The sequence below is a fragment of the Vespula vulgaris genome, chromosome 1 (assembly GCF_905475345.1).
Source record: "Vespula vulgaris chromosome 1, iyVesVulg1.1, whole genome shotgun sequence".
NCBI lineage: Eukaryota > Metazoa > Arthropoda > Insecta > Hymenoptera > Vespidae > Vespula > Vespula vulgaris.
The window spans coordinates 4055044-4075502 of record NC_066586.1 but is presented as its reverse complement, the minus strand read 5'-3'; the positions used below and the strand labels follow the sequence as shown (position 1 = coordinate 4075502).

General features: G+C 33.9%; 1 protein-coding gene and 1 non-coding gene across 10 annotated transcripts in view; both read right to left on the bottom strand.

Annotated features, from left to right (window-relative positions):
• The window catches only part of LOC127071033 (cytospin-A-like), a 32099-nt gene that overhangs the window by 9736 nt on the left and 1904 nt on the right, over positions 1 to 20459 (bottom strand). For 2 of the 9 annotated variants that reach the window (XR_007784817.1, XR_007784819.1), the window contains exons 1-4: positions 16181 to 16725; positions 14888 to 14985; positions 9698 to 9901; positions 81 to 462 (exon numbers count right to left, since the gene is read on the bottom strand). Coding sequence is in view for 7 of the 9 variants with exons in the window: in XM_051009821.1 (XP_050865778.1) it covers positions 81 to 462; positions 9698 to 9901; positions 14888 to 14985; positions 16181 to 16219 (723 nt within the window). In the remaining 2 variants the exon portion in view is untranslated. Of the gene's footprint in view, positions 1 to 80; positions 463 to 9697; positions 9902 to 14887; positions 14986 to 15505; positions 15908 to 16180; positions 16726 to 20459 lie in introns of those variants that run through there. The other 7 variants (XM_051009855.1, XM_051009846.1, XM_051009821.1 and 4 more) reach the window with 6 other exon arrangements.
• Positions 13775 to 13846, bottom strand: Trnac-gca (transfer RNA cysteine (anticodon GCA)). The gene has a single exon. It is a non-coding gene; the product is annotated as a tRNA-Cys (tRNA).

Sequence of the window (20459 nt, the reverse complement as noted above, 5' to 3'; positions counted from 1 at the left end):
TTGAAGAGTTCAAAAACCTGTGTTGTAAGAGTGATGAAAAATACATCACATAAAGGAAATTTGTAAACGTGCAAAGTTACCTTGAGAGACGCGAGTTCAGTTTTCAGGTCGCGTAAAGATTGAGCGTCGGTAGTTGCTTCCCTTAGATTTGCTTCAAGCCGGGCACGATCCTTTCGTAAGATCTCGATCTCCCGTTCCAGCTCCTGCATCCTGGACCCCTTAGCGGGTCCCTTCTGATGCTGTTGCTGATTCTTGGCGTTGCTCTTGGGAACTTCTTTACCGATCGAACTCCAGTTTTCCGTCGATAAGCTCTCAGTTTTTGTTTCGAGCGAAGAGGCGCTCGGGGCCTGACGCAGGGGGACCTGTTGCTGTTGTGTTTGTTGTGGGCCCTGCGTCGATTGTTGTTGTTGTTGTTGCTGCTGCTGCTGTTGTTGCTGCTGCTGCTGCTGGCTTTGCTGTCCTCTGCGAAACAGCGATTTGAACTTCATCATGGTCGACTACTATAAGCACTCTCGATTCTCAAGTTCTTTCTCGAAAGATTAAGACACATTATTTTCAATGACTCGGAGAGAGGACTTTCGTTGTTCCCCCTCTCCTTGGACAAGGAAGCAAAGCTCCTTGCTGCACTAGAGCCTGAAATCTGCAGGCTCCGTGCAATTTTCCTGTTCGAATGAAATACGTATCTATACTGTCCTTTTGTCTCTCTTTCTCTCAGCCACAGCGTTGTGTCACTTGCCGATTCTCAACTGAACGGATCTGGCCGACGTAGATGACCACTCGAGAATAATCTTCGATAATTTTCGAGGCGAATACAATCTCGACGTTAATAATCTCATCGCTGAAGATTGAAGAATCTTTTTCTTTCTTTCTTTTTGTTATCGAAATCGATAGATATCGAGTGACACAAAGTGTCCTCGGTTCACCTGTTCCATAGCAAACATCTCACAAAGTTGTTTTTCTTTTCTTTTTTATTTCTAAATGGAAACGTAGAGTGTGTTATAATAATGACAGCGACCCACAGTCGTCGTTGTCGTCCTCGTCGTCGACACGATCACAGGCGACGTTACACGAGGCTGAGGATCGCCTCTCGCATCGCGTGCCACGAGTCAAGAGAAGAATTCGAAGATTCGTGCTCGAGGCACGACCTCGAGCCACTTTTTTCCAAAGCGAAAGAAGCTGCTTCTTTGGCCTTTCGTATGCTCTATGCTATCGTTTTTTTTTTTATATTTTTATCCCTCACTCCTTTCAAAACGTTTCACACGAGCGTGATTTTTCTTAAAAGGTCCACGGTCGCTCGTCGCATCATCCTGTCGTCACCGACAACGAGTACCACTTGTTGCACGCGTAACAACAGCCTCGATCGGCCGAACGTCTCCACTATAGTTCGAAGTGAATGCAAACGCATTCTCGCGCACCTTTCTTTCTTTCTATCTATCTATCTATCTATCTATCTAACTATCTATTTATCCATCCATCCATCTATCCATCCATTTATCCATCCATCCATGCAACTATCTATCTATCTATCCATCCATCGATCTATCTATCAATCCTAACGAAAACGATTTCATCCTTTCGATCGCGAGCGTCTTCGAGGAACGAAGATCAGGATGGACGTTCGAGAATGATTTGAAGAAACGATAATCGACAAAGTTTCCTTTCTTCGTTTGCAGGTGCTGTTCGTCTTTTACCTGCCGCTGTTCTTGCCTCGAGCAGTGGCTCGTTGAGAAAAGGTTGAAAATAAAAGAAAAGAAAAGAAAAGAAAAGGAAAGAAAAGAAAAAAAAATTGGTCGCGTTGCAAGAGAGAATAAGGAAAAAATAACGGAAAAGACGAATACAGACACACACCGATCGACGGTGCGTCGGGTACTGAGCGCCACTCAGCGGCCCTGCCCCCACCATTCGCTCTCCTTACCCCCACCAATGCTATGTACCATCAACGGGCTCGTTTCTTCGGACCCGAGCGGGGCCGAAGGGCCACGGACTTGAAAAATGGGCTCGGTACTTTCTTGCCTATCGCACGAAAGGGATCTTTCTTTCTTCTTCGACTTGATAACGATCTTTCATCTTCCCCTTCTTTCCTTCAGGAAAAATGTCAACGATTAAATCGTTACCTTTTTTTTTCTTTTTCTCTTTTCGAGTAATCCTTATCGTCCGTGTATTAGTTGGGAAAATGAAAAGATAGCGCTTCGTAGCACGAGATAAGCTCGTCGAGATAAGCAAAGACATTTATTTCTCGAGGATAACATTGATCGGTTCGACGGATTTGATTGGAAAGCGTGTTCAGAATTGCCTTTATGGGAAATGCATTCTCCGCGAACAAGTGAGTCGAGTCGAATCGAGCCGAGTCGAGTCCAGTCGAGTCGTGTCGGATTCTGGTTTTTATTACTAGAGAGCGTGCTCCCGTCCTTTAGATCTTTCTCCGATAAAATGATTTCATCCGCTCGACGAAAATACTACCTGTTAAATTATTCGCGCCTCTCAGTCTCGTCGTCGTCGTCACCTACTTTTAGTTCGAGTACGCGCATATCGCTAATACTTTCGCTAGAACGTGATTTTCTCTCATATCGAGAATCAATCGATCGATCGATCGTTTCTATCGATTTGCCGATGAAATTGTGCTGTTCTTTATTACCTGTTATACCTTAAAAATGACTACACGAATGATATTAGTAAGTACAGTGAAATTCTCATTATTCGAACATTTTTTAAATTCGAGATTCATAGTAATAAGATTGACATACTAAGGTATATTTCTAAAGCTTTTCCGCGCATAGTCGTGATTATCTGTGAAACTTATTCGAATGATTTCAATTTGTTAAACGGTAACGGGTACCTCAATTCTCTGACTCGAACGATCGTACGATCGAAGTCGATACGATCCTCTGATTTTCGAGGGTGGGAGTTAATTGGCACGAATTGGTGGGGTAAAGATGATTCGCGTTGGGAACGAGTACGTACATAGACACCATATAAATACATATGTGTATATAAATATATATGTGTATATATATATACACATATACCCACAAAAGTTGTATACGAGGATGGTTTGGCGAGTGTTCCGGAACGAAGGGAAAGGGAAGCAGAAACAGCAGCTTAAAGGAGGCCACGGAATCCGCAGACGTCTCACCGCCGACCAGTTTTCTCATACGGTCGACATATGGCATATAGATACTATGTATGTAGTATGAACAGCAATGCTGTCCCGAAAAGAACTTCAAGATGCGTTCGTTGGCTTTCGAACACGATGACGATGCAAAATGAGTTTCAGACCTGAATTAGCTCTGGTTCTCTTCTGGTGCATTTTAACTCGATGAGATTCTCGTTTAGATATTTTTGAAGAAACGAAGATATATGTATCTGTATATACTAACCCTGGCCTTCCTCTCATTTAAGCTAAACTATTAGAAGAAGAATCTACTATATCTGTATGTATTGTGTGTGTCTGTGTAGATACAGGATATTGTATCTATGTACGGTAATCTCTCTCTCTCTCTCTCTTTCTCTATTTTTCTTTGTATGTTCGTCTCTCTTTTTCTTTCTATGGGCACATAGAAACGCAGGTAGAAATTGCACGTGCAAACGCCAAACCTGTCTAGAGCTGTAGAACTGGTAAAGCTGTCTTATAAGTTTTTCTGTCGAACTCGCCGGAAATACGACACTCGATGGCGAATGCAAGGCCCGCCATATCGTCGTGTTGCTACTCGTCATCGAAGATATGTGTATATATAAATAATAAATCCATACAGATACACGTACCACATTGTATATATATATATATATATATATATATATATATATATATAAATACATATATATATATACATATATTACGTATATACACACACGTATATGGTATATCAGTCGCATGGTAAGTTTATTCGACACCACAAAAAAATGTGTCAGCGTTAGACGTGCATAAAAGCGAGTCGTCCATTCGTAAGATTTGCATCGAAACGATCTCCAAGCAAACGGTGTCGACTTTCCTATTACGTTGAAGATCCCTTCTTCTATTTTCTACACGTGATACTTCGTCGTGGAAAAATGTAAACTAATGAAAATATTACACTATGGATAACACTATGGATGATAATAAAAAAAAAGAAAATATTCATAGAATTTCTTTATCAAATTCTGATTAAAGATACTTGTTGACAAATAAATTTTCTAATATTTTATTTCTTCTTTTGCATTGTCACGACATGATAATCATTATTATTTATATCTTCATTGACAGTCAGTGTGCCGTGTGTCATACAAATATCTTCGTGACCGATTGTACGATGCAAGTGGTACATTTTAAAACGAAACCTTGCTGATCAGATTTCTTTGTTTAGCTATGTATACAACATAGAAAATAATTAATAGTGATTCTTTTTTCAATTTTCGAATTGTTTTTTTTTTTTTTTTTTTAATGAAAGCAAAACGTAATATAAAGCGTGACTAATCGCGTTGATTTCACAGAGAAGTTTTAAAATGTGTAAGTACACCGTTCGATATACAGAGCGAGACATTGAAATGAAAACATCTCAACATCTTTTTTATTGCTTTCAGATGTACGAGAAAAAAAAAGAAATGTTCTCTCCTTTTGCTCAACACTTATCTTCTTTGAAAAATATTTTCAGACTTTGCTCTATATATTTTTCTCGATATAAAAAGAATGAAAAACGAAAATATTTGCATTTAATATTCATTCGATATAAATCAAAATGTTCGAATAATATTTGAATTTTACTGTATATCTGATATATATATTTTTTTCAAGTTTATTCCGATAATATTATCGAATGAAAAGGAGGATTTCTCATAGGGATAAGAATGATTTTTCGCGGTGTTACATTGTAAAAGGGATAAACTTATTTCCTTGAAAAGAAACGTAAAACGATATCCTTATCGCGATCGTATAGAACGACTTAAATCGTGCCAATGACGCAATTTTGTCAATAAAGAAAGGCACTTTGTATCACTGATAAGAAATATCTCGGCGAAGAGTAAGCGACGCAGTGCTTCCAAATTCGCATTTAAATTCGGAATAGTTTTATCGGATCTCGACGATCGCTTTAAAACTAACAATAAGTATAAGAGCAACGACAATCCAAAGAAAACTGACGAATGAACGTACGAATCAGCTATTTTTCTATCTGCGAATGATATTTAGCAACGAAGGTATATTATAGTGGCCCCTTCGTTGCTGGATATAAATAGGCGTTTGTAAGTAGCACGTGTGTAAACATCATCTTCAGAAGACTGTCCTCTTCTTCTTTTCGTTTCATTTCGTTTTTCTTTTTCTTTTCGGTAAGAAAATTACTCTGAGCTGTCAGTCCTACTTGCGAAATCCTTTCGTTCTTCTTTTTAATTTTTCTACCGTTTCAAGAGAACAAAACTCATTCTACCGGTGATATTTTTCTTTCAAGAGAGAATTACTACATTTATGTAGAATTTGTGTAGAAGTTTTCGTTAAATTGTTTGATTGTTATATGTAATAAAAAATAAGAAGAAAATGGTAACAAGAAAAGTGGAATCTTTGGTGTTTATCTCCTCGTTATTATTTTGATATTTCACTTTTTTTTTACTGAATTTTCGATATTTTTTAGTAAAAATTATCTACATAAATATATAAATATGTAAATTGTGTGTGTATATGTATATATTATATTATATTAAATTCTCAATAAAAAATATTTGAAACTAACATTATAAGCAACTCAAATAATGTCGTGCAGATAATAGAAAAGATCCGAAAGATGTCATATAAGCATTTGAAATTTTAATAGCGTACTAGACAATGATATTTAGTTGATGATCACTTTTTTATGGAAAAAGTATTGATTATGAAATTACCATAACATACTTTATTTTTTCTTATATTGGTGACGAGTCTTACCGTTTTGTCTAACATATTTTTAGAAATTACGTATTTTAAGAGAAACTTGAAAGAAAATCTTTATCATTGTGAAACGACAAAGCGTGTTTAAGAGTGGTCACGTTTCACACAAATGGTCGGAGGATATAAAATGCTTAATGTTGATAATTCGAGATAAATTTTCATGAGAAACGACAGCGATAACACGGAGATCAAATTCGACGAAGCTTCTCTCTTTGTTCTCTTTCTCTTCCCTCTCTCTCTCTCTCTCTCTCTTTGTTTTTCTTTGTCTCTCCTTTTTCTTTCTCTTGTGTCCTTTTATTTGTTTATTTCCTCTGGATAAGAGAAGTCAATTGCCCTTGCCCTTCTTCTTCGAGGAGCTTTCCGTTTACAATTAGAGAACTTTACTAGCGTGTGGAGAGTTCAACGTTAGTCGAGACGAGCATTTAACCATGACGAAGTTGGTTTCTCCGTTGACGCTCTATTAACTTTAGAGTAGTGTTGAAATAAGGAAGCGCGGAGAGAACTTACTACATCAGAAAAATGTCTCATTGCGAAACAGAACAGAAGAAAAAATAAAAGATCGATGGATACGTTCATAAAATCATCGATTTTGCGCAGTTTCAATATTTATACTAGACAAACGAAAAATATTATCAAGATATCCTTATGGAACAGAACGTATAATAGATATATTTAATTATTAATTAATTGAACGTTATATTTATAGAGGTATGTTCATCAGATATTATGTAAAAAATATATTTTACACATAACATATGTATGATATATGATAATCATTACTGGCTATATATATATACATATATCTTTTTAAATCTTCTTTTCCAAGTTACGAAGACGAGATGTCTCACGTATTCTATAGACATATGTATATTAAACGTGGTTAGACATAAGTTAAACGAAAAAATATTACACATAAATACCTATACGACGTATATTAATCATATATTACTATTTAAATATATTTTTTTCCCCATGTGTTTTAGTGTAAGATAAATCATTTAAGATAAATCACATACACACATATATATATAAATGAAAATGTTTGCACATAACATATATATGATGTATAGTATTTGGGTAATCTTCGAATTATTTTTTTTCTCCATTAGAAAGATGAGAAATCTACCGGTTTAAAGCACAGTGCTCATTGACTTTTGATTCACTGGGTATGTAGGTCGTTCGCATCGTCCAAGTGGCACTCTCATTGTCAGAGTGGGTCGTCGGTCTGTCGAGTACGGTGACCACTTAAAACTTTACTCTGTGTAAGAAACGTCATGGTCAACTTCGCGTACTCTCTTTTATTTCCTCGTGCAAACTGAATAAAAGGATTAGATTTAACTGATTGTGAGTAACGAGAGAAGAAACGGACGTTTATTAGACCAATGGAACGACGATTAACCAATAATCACAAACTAGCTATTATTTCATGGCAAATTGATGTGCGAATGTATTAATTATCGATATTAATTTATTACCAAGGTTTCATTTAAATTTTCATTATCATTAATTTCCAAGAACAATCCTAATTAAAAATTGATTTTTATCTACTTTTGTTCTATAAAAAAAAGCAATCTTCAAACTATAAAAAATAGTCTCAGTATCTCAAACAATGTATAAGGAACAAAAATTTGTAGATGATCTTAAAAATCAATTACTCTTTCCGAGAATTTTTTATTTCTTTTTTGTTTTTTTTTTTAATAGACTGTAAAGTTACAAACGCGTAGGAATTTTTATTCCATTTTGTATCATGTATTATTTCGTAATAATCATGAAAAAGTCTCGATCGTTCTTGGCCACCAATTAAAAATTGAAAATAATGATTGATTTTCTATAAACACGCATACGCACGCATGTCCTTTCGTAATCAACTTGAGAAACGAGCACGCAGAAATGAACGTTTAGAATATTCTATCGGCGTCTCTAACGTGAATCTACTAGAAGAGGTGTGGGATGCTCGTGGAATGCGATTCCTACGGATTTCATCAGACGCTTGACTTTTTTTGTTTGATTTTTTTTTCTTTTTCTTTTTCTTTTTTCCTTCGGTAGGCTCTTACGAACGTCGTCGAAAGATATTTACAGCCTCCGCAGCCGCTCGCTTTCGTCGTGTGCTCGTTTTCTCCCAAGGAATCGCGAAATTCTACCATTCTTATGTCTATACATACATACATACATACATACATACATAGATATATATATATATATATATATATATATATATATATATATATATATATATATACGTACGTACATATATTGTGTACATACACCCTCAAAATACGATGAACAGCTTTAACTCTCTTCGGGAGTTCTCGTTCCACGAATGCATCTCTTTGGAATAAGTAAGAGAGAGAGAGAGAGAGAAAAAGAGACTACGAGATCGAAACCTGTTCGTGTCTCGAGCAACAGACAGCTTCTTTCATCCCTCTGTTACTTCTGTTGCCATCATTGCCACTTTTTCTCGCCCCCGACTGACTGGAGTCGAACGATGGAAGTAAAAAGAGTGACTTCTCTTGCCTCGTTACTAAGAGATACATATCTACGCTTTGTATCTTCGTTAATCTCTATTATCTTTTCATTACGTATGAAAACATTCGTTAACATCGAAACTAATAGACTTGTCAAGTGTCACTCGACTTTGACTCGAATGTAAAAAAAAATGAATACTTTTCATATTTATGGTACTCGCCAATTCGACGAATTTTAAAATTCGTGCTTAAAATTAGAGAAATTATAAATATTATTTCGTATTAATTCAGATTTATTTTGATCGATCTAATGACATGAACTAGTGTATAAATAAAAAAAAAAAAATTAATTTAAAAATATTTGAGAAAGAGTAATCGATTTTTTTTTTTAGATCAGCTAGGATATTTTGATTCGTCCTGTATTGCGCAAAATATGAATATTTGATAAAGACAGAGACAAAATGGATTATGAATGGTCGATTGATTCAAAAGTAAAAATAAGTCGTAGAAATTACAAGTACGACGGATATAGATCTTATTGTCGATCTTGTATCGATCAGAGTTTGAGAAGTAGTCATTGCAGAAAAGGGTACCAGAGCATCGTTGGCTCGAGCTGCATCTTGCAGGAGACGGTCGGGGATATATACGCTTAATACCGTTTATATACACTGTGTGCCATCGAGAAATCGTGGGGAAAGGAGTCAGCATGCGAGTACGAGGTCATTGAACTCACGCAAAGCGCCGATGAACATACATACTTGAACGAGTGCGCGAGCGAGCAAGCAAGTCAGGGTGCGCGCGAGCGCGAGCAGGCGTACACCCGGCCTTTTCTAGCTTTCTTTTTGCCCCTTTCTTATGTCTCGTCCTGTCTCTTTCTTCTTTCTTTCTCTCTCTCTCTCTCCCTCTCTCCCCTTTTTCTTATCTCTTCTTTTCGAACAGGACACTAAGCTTCGCCGTACATCGTCCGTATGAAATAAATATATGTACTATACATCTGTGTATATATATATATATAGGAGTTAAATAATGATATATATATTATGTGCAAATTTCAATTTTATATACATATATATAAATAGATAGTAAATAAATAATCGAGAATTGAAATACGGATCATCGAATATTTTTTCATTTCATATCAATTATCAAAACAAATTTGTTTCCTATCGTTGTATCCATCTATATGTTTCAAAAATTCAATATAATATAGCTATGTACATATATACGTTCTGTTTCATGTAGACCATCTTGTACTTTTTCAAAAATAAATGTAAATCATTTCAATTCGATCGACTGATCGAAATCATTCCTTTTTTTTTTTTTCTTTCGAGAAAGAACTCACTTTAATCGTTCCAGCGATTTCGTCCTCGCCGACTTCTGAGGAGTCTTCGTCGTCCTCGTCGCTGTCGTTGTTGTCGTTGTTGTCGTTGCTGTCGGCGTTCGCTCGACTTTTCTGCTAGGCGGCCTTTTCGCGCTGAAAAGCAACGACACCGCGTCCGTTCTTTTTTTTCCAACTCCAGACGGCGGCCTTGGCTCGAGCTTCGACCTGAAATTCAGAATAGAATCTTAAACTCGTGCCTCTCTCTTTCTCTCTCTCTCTCTTTCTGATTCTCTTTCTTCTTATTTTTTTATTTTCTTTTTTATTTTGTTTTTCCTTATGTACTTCTCGTGCGAAAGTGGAACGCCAACCATCGCTGAGATGAACGCGAGCCTTGTTAAGACTCACACGCAACACAAAACGTATATATATATATATATAGTATATATTTATTTCTATACATATATGCGTTAGATCTAGCCAAAAATTCTGTTCGATCAACTACATAATTATTTTTAAATTATGTTTTAATGAAAAAAAAAGAAAAAATAAGAAAATAAAGATATAAAGGAAAATGTACGAAGTGTTTCAATATATATATACATGACGTTTTGAACATATGTTAATTAAGTAATCTACAATGTAATTATAGATTCATATAATATGTATGTAGATACGTACGTAATATGTTACCTGAAAAATTAATTACCATGTTTGTTTTATACCTACGTCTGTTTAAAATATACAGTATTATATAATATAATATATTATATAATAAAATATACAATATTATAATATTTTAGAATATTATAAATATTAATAATTTTTTATTTAAAAATAATATATATATGTATCTATGTGTTTAAAAAATTGCGTGTCAAATAAATAATTATATGTTATATATACATATGTCTGTGTGTGTGTTCATAACATTACGTATATATATATACTTATTTCATATTATAGGAATTTTTATTCACACTGAATTTCGCAAATATGTTCAAAACGGTAAAATAAACTCTCGTTTTCATTTTCTACGTAAAACGGAATCTTTGAGAAGGATCTCATTCGTCGAAAGGAAGTGGAACGAACGTGCGATGGGGTTTTATCCTACGCAATGTGCTGTTACGCGCTCGTCTAACGAACGATTATGTAAGCTCGCAAGATGTGTAGAACGTAGGTGCATGCATTTAACGCGTTCTTCTATGAACAATAAGAAATGCTTCGTGCTCTTAGGGTCTATCGTTTCACGAGAAAACACTAATTTCGTTATAACGTTTATTAAGTCGATATTTGAACAGATATTTTTTCAGAAAAGTTACAATAATAGATTTTCAAAATTATTGTATTAATTGAAATAAATCAATTTATATACATATATTGATATTGTATCACTAGTTATATTTTTTTGTGTAATTTTCTAATAGATATATAATATAAATTTATATTAAACTGGGAAATGAAATTAATTAATAATATGTGTGTGTGTGTGTGTAAAATGTATTATTTTTTTCCAAATTTTATCGAGATCAGTGTTGATTGTTTTCAAAGATATGATTGAACTTTCCCTATATTATATTGATTATTTAAAATAGCTAATTGCGGGTATATTTATTTGTTTTATAGATGCATTACTTAATAGTAAATGTTGTAAGTATATTGAAAATATTACTATCTGATAAATAATGAAGTTGTTGAAATATCGAATGAGTAAATTGCAATTACATAACAGAAGCATAAATAATTTCGTGCTTTGGAACCATACTATTTCGATTGCGATTTATAAATTTTTTAATGTTATCAAACCTTTCTAAGTGTCTATTTGCTTCTATGATCTCATTAGTGCTACCGTCGATTGATAAGTTAGTGCAAAGTGAGTGTTTAAGATCATAAATTTAGTGTATCGATACTGTCTGCACTAAGTATATACCTAAGATGTAAAAAGAATACTATTAATCGTATTAATAAGAAAAAGTAGGTCATACAAAAATATAAGCTAATTACAATATACAAAAGCGAAAAGTTTGTAGGTAGTTTTAACAAATAATTAATTAATTAATTTTTCCAGACATTTTAAAAAAGAGTTTCTAAACTTTTAGTTTCACAATTTGAAAACAAAAATTAGTCTCAAATACTTTGAAAAAAAGTAATTGGTTTTTAATATCACCTAAGAACATTTGGTCTATCTTATATTTATCCCAATTTCTTTACTTTTTTTTTCTTTAAATTTTGACAGAAGTAAAAATGCAATTGTCCATACAAATCAATTTGAAAAGTTCAACGAACTTGAATCGTTCTATCGTATCATAAAAATAGCAATAAAAGTAACCAAGTGTATAAACATTAACACGACATTTTATTTTTCTCATTCCATTCAGAGTTCTAAAAAAAAAAAAAAAAATAAATAAATAAATAAAAAATAAATAAAAAAAAGAAAGAAAAAGAAAAAAGAAACTCATTCGATAGAATTAGACCGTATCTAAAACGTATACGATATGCAAACTCATTAAATAATCGATTTATCTACACTTGCAAAGTGATTATCGATCTGTTCTCGATATGAATAGATAAGAAGAAAACGCGTTTGTTTTCGACACTAATGGCTTACGAGCTCACGAGCAAGATCAAATTATTTCCGTGTGAATCCAGTGCTTAACTAGGCGATAATAAAAGGTTCGTCTCTCGAGGAACGATTGATCGATCTTGAAAGTCCAATGCCTTCGTCGAGTATAAGAAAGGATAGGAGAGAGTAGAAGAGAGAGAGAGAGAGAGAGAGAGAGAGAGAGAGAGAGAGAGAGAGAGAGAGAGAGAGAGAGAGAGAGAGAGAGAGAGACTTGATTCGACGAGTTTAGCGTATCGACCACCAGTTTGGTATATGTTGAGGAACGACGAGTTGATGAGGTCAGTTCGATCGCTGACCGCTGGTCAATGACCTCATCTCTCTCTCTCTCTCTCTCTCTCTCTCTAGTTTTTTAAACACACACACGTTACTTCTTTTACTTACTTTATACCTTTCATATTCGACTCATATGTTATTACACACACATATTTATGCAAGACGAAATTTGCTAAATTTGAATAAAAAAATAAGATATATATCTATCTATATACCTATTTATTTCTATTTACTTGGTCTCTTTATTAATTAATGATAAATATTTTGTAAAATAAATGGTCCGTATATATGAATATTTTGGTCAATAGTTAAAGAGATTTTGCAAATCCATTAAAATAAATTAATTATTCACAATATATATTTTCTTGCTTCAACTGTTAATGCAAATGATGAAGTGAGATATATACCATTAGATATTAGATTAAATTTATTATATAATATAAATTTATATCATCGTGTCGTGGCGGCTGTTTTATGGGTGCCGAAACGACCATCTTCACAGCTTGTTTGTAGATCTGCCACTGTTGGTGATTATGAAAGTGGTCTAATTATAAGTAATATATTTTTCCTTCCGAGATATTTAGATATTTAGATTTGAAATATCTAAAAATTTAATTTTCTATGATAACATAACGATAAAAGTACTTATTTTTAAACATATATCATTACCAATTTTTTCATTTTTCTAGAATTCTTTCATAATTCAAAGGCTGTTTGAAATTCTTTTCTTTTATATTTTATTACGTCTGCTATTATCGTCAGAATGTAGTTGAAGTCTCCGCGAGAGAATTATTTTTTTACGAGAACGCACCGAGTCTTCTCAGTTCTATAACGATTTAATTGTAACAATTATGACTCGTGGCCCCCTGTTTCTCGGCTCGTTCGTCCTTGTCTGATGCTTGTTAGTGAACGTAATCGTGTCGTAAGCCGTGACGTCACTTATCTCCGTGTCTCGTAACCGAGTTTAATTTATCACTCGACATACATACATATATGTATGTATATTGTATAGTATGATACCGTTGTATAGGAAAGCCATAAAATATCATTCACGTATTATTAAAGTTTACGTGTTTACGTATTGATTCTTATCGAACGTATTAAATGAAAATGCGTGCTAGTGTGACAAGTGTTAATGGAAGAAGCTTAAAAAAAAAGAAAAAAAAAAGAAATAAATAAAAAGAAAAAAAAGAAAAAGAAATTCAAGGGGACACCCGGGTTTGAACCGGGGACCTCTCGATCTGCAGTCGAATGCTCTACCACTGAGCTATATCCCCGTTCGAAAGTTTCACTCTACAAAGATTATATCTGGGACAACGAACGAGTTTAGTCTTATTCAACATTTCTTATCTATAGTCAATATTTCGTAAGAACGTGTTACTTTGCGTGGAAACTTGTTAAATGATTTATTTTTTTTTTATATATACTACTATCTAAATCATTTAGTCGAAACCGTATTGCATATAATGTTATCAATTTAGAATACATATATAGTATCGAGACTCGTATTTTCAATATTAAGTATTATCGATATTTAATTTCAGTGCAATCGATCGTACCACGAGCTTGACCGTTTAAACGTGTAACGGCCTCTTGATATAGACAGATGCACCAATGCACGTCGCAGGTAGATAACGGAATTTCCGGAAAAGTAATGGCGCGACCGGTTTTCCGACACGTGACAGACAGAACCAGCAAGTCCATTACGATTACGGTAACGAGCTCGCCTTGAATTTCTCCGTTTCTACTTAAGTTTGAACGTTTAGCACGATTTAACACGAATAAAATTATCTTCTCGATCGACCCTACTATTTTAAACGTTTGAATGAATATTTTATTCGAGGAATAAATTTGCATATATAATCCATCAATTTTCGTCTCACGTATTATATACATATACATATACACATATATATATACATACATATATATATATATATACATATACACACAGATATATATATGTACATATAATATAAGAATAATTATTTTTATGCTTAATTTAATTTCAAATAAAGTACGTTGTATATAACCTATAAGAAAGCGTTCTGTTCCTTATGCTCAGCTCTTATTGGTTGCATTTAAATGCATCTTCGTTGATGCACTTCGTAAAAAAATATCGTTTAAACTTTAAGGTTATACTGGCGCCCTCTGCGAGGATTAAGAATTAAATACTTTGAGATATGTCGATAAAACAGATTTTCCCGTGAAGCTTCAATTTTTTGTTTTTACTCGATTAAAATAAAAACGTTCAAAGTTCGTCTATAATATGCAGAAATTTCATATTAGATTAGATGGATTAGAAAAATAAGACTTACTTATTCTTGGTCGAATTATTAACGGTCGATGTCGTGGTTCCGGTTGTACGTTTAATGGGAGCCCGCCCTCCCGAACCCACGGACATTCCGCTTCGAGCCTGAAATAAATATTTTAATATTAATTAAAGAATTGAAGGATAATATTTATTTGAACTAATACGAACGAAATTTATGCATCGAGGAAACAAAGAACCGATAATTAAATATATATTTTTGTTAGCGAAACATAGTGGAACGAATTGTTTCAAATCGAACTTTTATACAATTATAATTATTTTTAGAGATTGCAGTAAATTACATATATATATATATATATATATATATATATATATGTATATATGTATAATATAAATATATAATATGCAATGAATTAATGTAATACAAACATTTTATTAAATAAACTGATAGGATATTTCTAACATGGATCACGAAATTGAAACTGCAAATTAATACATAACCTAAAAAACAATTCATCCGCTTGAAAAAAAAAAAGATAATACTAATTTTTAGACGACATTAGACGTACAACATATAAGTTTGTTATAGATGACATCAGCTTGCGTAATTATTATTTCCGCAAATTGTAAAGAGTGATTAATCGTTTCAAGATAAAAATACCTTTGAAAACATGATGACTTTCTAATGACGAAAGAGAGATATATACATATCAATTAACGTTCTTCTACATCTTTTCTTCTTTTTTAGTTGAACACGTAACATTTGATAAAAATGAAAATATATATGGAAAAAAATATGTATATACATATAGCAGAAAAAAGAACGCGTAAAAAGACAACAAAGGTTAGATCAATTCTCTTTGTTATCTCGATGTCGGATTTTAGATATTTCCTCTATAGAAGTTTTGTTTTATCGCACACGCGAATCCTCGATCTTGTTAGGGGGACATGGACATGAACACGCTAACGTTCTCAGCACGCACGAACGATTCTAACGAGAGATTATGCGAAATACAAAATGCACGAGAGCCTCCTTGAAGCGTCGAGCGCAAACGTAATTATGAAAACGAAGGACGACGATGGGGAAACAACAAAAGACGAGAGCATGAATTCGGAATGATAATTAAAATAAAAGAAAAACCAAAAAAAAAGAAAGTATAAAAAAAAACAATCTACATATCGCTATTGTTACAGATAAAGCGATCGGTATTAATATTCGTAGGAATCGATATATTGATAATATAATGATATAAAAATTATATATAAACAAGTGAATGAATTATAAAGGATATTAGAAAAAGATATTAGAAAGAACGAAAAAATGAATAAATATTACCGAATTTCCACCTAAAACTTCCCAAAATTGCTTGAACATCGTTTCCGATATGGGTTAAGTTTCTTCGAAGAATCCTTGATACGTCGCTGAGAAAGAGAGAGAGAGAGAAACAGAGAGAAAGAGATGCGTGAATTTATGTACGATAGTTCGAGATTGGAAATTCTAATCGCACTTATTTTGCATATGCACCTTTACGTCGTCCTCGATATCTTCACTTATCGGGACGTTTAAATCGACGATCAATGCCGTTCATTCTCGTGCTTTTTCGAAACTCGAAAAGATTTCACTCTTTGAAATTCGTACGAATTACTGATTCTTTTTCAAACATCGCTTTTATTCATTCTTTATTTATCGTTGATTATAAAGAAGATCACCGCTACACAGCTCGTTGAATTTCACGTATGACGAGAGTTTAGAAAATTCGATCTCGCGATAAAATTTCTAATTATAAGTGTAATTAATTCCACAGTTTCACCGATTTCGCGCTACACTTTCTGAACTAACGTTACAACGTACGTGAACACCGACTGAATTCGAACTGCGAAGATAAGAATTAAGTTCCTAGCGATAAGAAAGGAAATATCTTGAGATATACGCATTTAAAAGCGAGTAGTGTGGGCAACATTTGTTATACACACAGATACTTAGAAATGCATTCGACCATCGAGTTGTGTACATCAACGATTAGTAGAGTGGAACGTATAAATCGTAATTTATTTCGAAAAAAGAACATTTTTACTATATACATATATGTATGTATATATATATAATTTATAGTTTTATATAGTTTATCTATATAGTCTTATATAGTTATTTAGTTTATATTATATTATCATATATCAACATTTTACCGTTTTACTTTAGACGTTACAGAATTCAAATTCCGCGGGGAAATATAGCGCGCGACATTTAAAATTCGAATAAGCGCTTCCATCAAGATGGCCTCCTTTTCATCCCTCTTACCATATCATGGGATATGTTAGATGACATGCTAGAGAGAAGGGGAAATTTAATAACAATTTTCAAGAGCTCTAATACGCAAAGCGAAGGGGCAACCGATCGGCAAGGCGGCGTCCGTACGCGTCGTACACACGCGTCGTGTGTACCTGCGAAGGTTCATCGAACCTTCTGCTGCCGCGTATACGGGTTCTCGGCCAATAATAAAGATGCACGCCCGGTACGTAACTACGCTTCGTACATACATACGTAAGTACGTCAAGAGCAGAGAGTTGGGACATTTTTTATTCGAATTTGAGAAGAGATAATCTAAGTATTATATTATTTATCTTTGAACATTTATTTTATATATACGAGATAAATAAAATATTCTCAAGGGAAAATGTTTTGCAAAAGGAAAAGTGTACTAATAGAAAAAGAAAGAAAAGAAAAAGAAATTGGATCTATCTTGTTTGTGTATATAATAAATATTGTTTGTTAAGACTTTCTCACGCAAAATCTCAACTTTGTTATGCTAATGTACTCCGACTTCTACCTTCCCACATCTAAGTACACGAAAGTTACCTATTTAACTTACTATATTACGAAAGGATCACACGCTCTTGGCAATCGAAGGATTCCAAACACCTTTTCACCGGATTCTTGCTCTACATTTGAATTTCGCGCGACTTTCGACGATGTCGGCCGAATCGAAACGAATCAAAATCTGTTACGGACGAACTGAAGACGTATGTGTGTACAGTAACGGTCAGAAATCGAGTACACGCCAGATTTATAATAGATCATATTGTGTTATATCGATCGTCCGTTTCTATATTACAGTCAGAATTATTGAAATGAATTTTCTACAGAATGGTTCGAAACTTTCTATACGATTCTAAAAATCGATTACTCTTTTTCGAGATTTCTTACACTAATTCTTTTTTTTTTCGATTGCAAAACTACGTATCTAATAACTTTTCCTTCCTTAATAAGCTGAAATAAAAATATTAGTCTAAAAAGTTTCGAAAAAGGAATAATTCCTTTTCGATCTCTTAATGTATCCTATGTTAAGGAATGTTATTGGAATACTAGTTAGGAACGATTCTATCGATATTAAAAATAATAGTTTGGAAAAATAATAAAAATGAAGGGAGTATTTCAGGACGCATCATTTTTGTCCACTATTGTATATACGTGTATTAACACATATATGTATGTATCTGTTAATTTAACGATCATTGAAATTTTTGATATAGTATGAAAAAAAAAACAAAGAAAAAGAAGAAAAAAAGGAGAAAGAAAAAAAGAAACAATATAGATTCGTCGTGAAATATATTTGTTTAATATCTGGGCGTAGGGTGTGGTCGACTATGGACTCTCTTTCCACGGGGCCTTTTCCTACGACCTACGCTTCTTGTCGCGTGGCCGGCAGAAAGATCGACAGCAGAAACCGGCCCACACGCGATCGTGGCCGTTCTATCTTCGACAGTGATCGCATTCGCTCGAACGCCCGCGAAATCGGCAACAGGTGTACAGACGTACATTACGTACTACATATATAGGTTGGTAAGTAAGGACGAGATATGTATATTTTATGTATGTATAGATGTATACCATAGAAGAAGGTGAACGCGCGCGCGCCAAAAGCATTTCACCTTTTCCCGCAGCTTTTCTCGCGCCAATCGAACCGTACAATAACGCGTTAAACTCGCGAGTTCTACCGAAGTTCATCGAACTCCAACGTACCGTTGCCGGTTTCTATATCGTATCGCTCTTCGTTCATCATTCTTCTCGTAACACACTTCGACTTCTTTTTATTTTTTTTATTTATCTATTTATTTATTCTTTTTTTAAATTGTTATTCATCTCTTTACTTATATTCCTTTTGCTTTCTTTTTAATTTTCTCTTCCTCTTTTACGTTCTTTCATTTTCTATTCCATCGTCATATTTTTCTTTTGGTTTTTCTCGTTCCCTCACAAGCGAACGAAGATCGTCGCCATTTTTGCGATAATTCAGACGTCACTCGAGCGCGGGAAAATTTTGAAAAATTTATCAACGATTTTAAGTACATCGGTGATTTTATCAAGTGTCCTAAATTGTGTTTTCGTTAAATCGATTTTTATATTTTTTATAATTATATATAATTTATTCAGATTTTGTTATATGTACTGAATGTCTTAAAAGAAATCGATAAAAATCGAGAACCTCTCGATTAACTCTGAATATTTCATTCGAATATTTCTCTTTTCTTTTTGTTAAACCATATTATATATTACAAACGTATGAAAAGAAAAAAGAAAGAAAGAAGAGAATCTTTTTATAATTTGATTATTTTCTTCTCAAGAATTGAATCGTCTGAAGGGATAGGATACCAAGAAAAGATCTCATTAAATAAATTAAAGTTTTTTCAAGTAAATAATAAAACAACTATCGGAGAGATAAAATTTCTCATTTCTTCTTCTTCTTTCCTTTTTTTTTTTCTTTTAAAAATGTGGCAGAAGAGCAGAAGAAATCGACAAATCGTCGATCGCACCTGTACATAGGTATCCTGTTTCCTTCACTGGTAATCCTTTCAGCAAAACGACACGTCGACTCGATGGAAAAAAAAAGAAGAAAAAGAAAAGAAAAAGAAAAAGTAAAGTCGAGGCGAGGGTGTCCCGTTCTAATAAAAGACGGGAAACACGCGCGCGTCGTCCTTTTGGACGACGGTCAGGATATGTCGACGCGTGCGATTCGGCAGTTCAATGCGAACTGACTACCTTCGTTCCATGCCATTCCATTCCTTGCTATTCCATACACCGTCTCGTTCAACGAGTGAACTCTCTCCCTCCTGTTCTTGATCCTTTGCTCTCTCTTTTTCTCTCTCCCTATCTTTATCTCTTTTTCTCTCTCTTTCTCTCATACTCTTTCTCTCTTCTTCGATCGCTCTCGCTGTCGTCGTCACGCTACTCGCGCAATCTCCTTTACGATTATTAATTTCATTAGGACATCGATAGGAGCTGTTTCGAACTTGTCCGCCATTTTTCAAACGATAGGCCATTTCCGTCATTTGCACGCGCGGGAAATTCAAAACACATTTGATATTACTTATTCCATTCACAGATAATTAAAGGAGCCGATTGATTTTTTATTCTTTTTTCTGTAAATTTAATTTTGCGGAACTATGGACAATAGAATCTATGTTATCTATGTATATCGCATCTTGTGCACTTCGTTCTCGAATAATTACATCGACATTATTAAAAATTTGTTTAGTGAAACCGTTATCATATAATAGAATTTGTGTTATAATTTATGTCATTTCCACGCGTTTCAGAAATACGAATTATGTTTAGTATT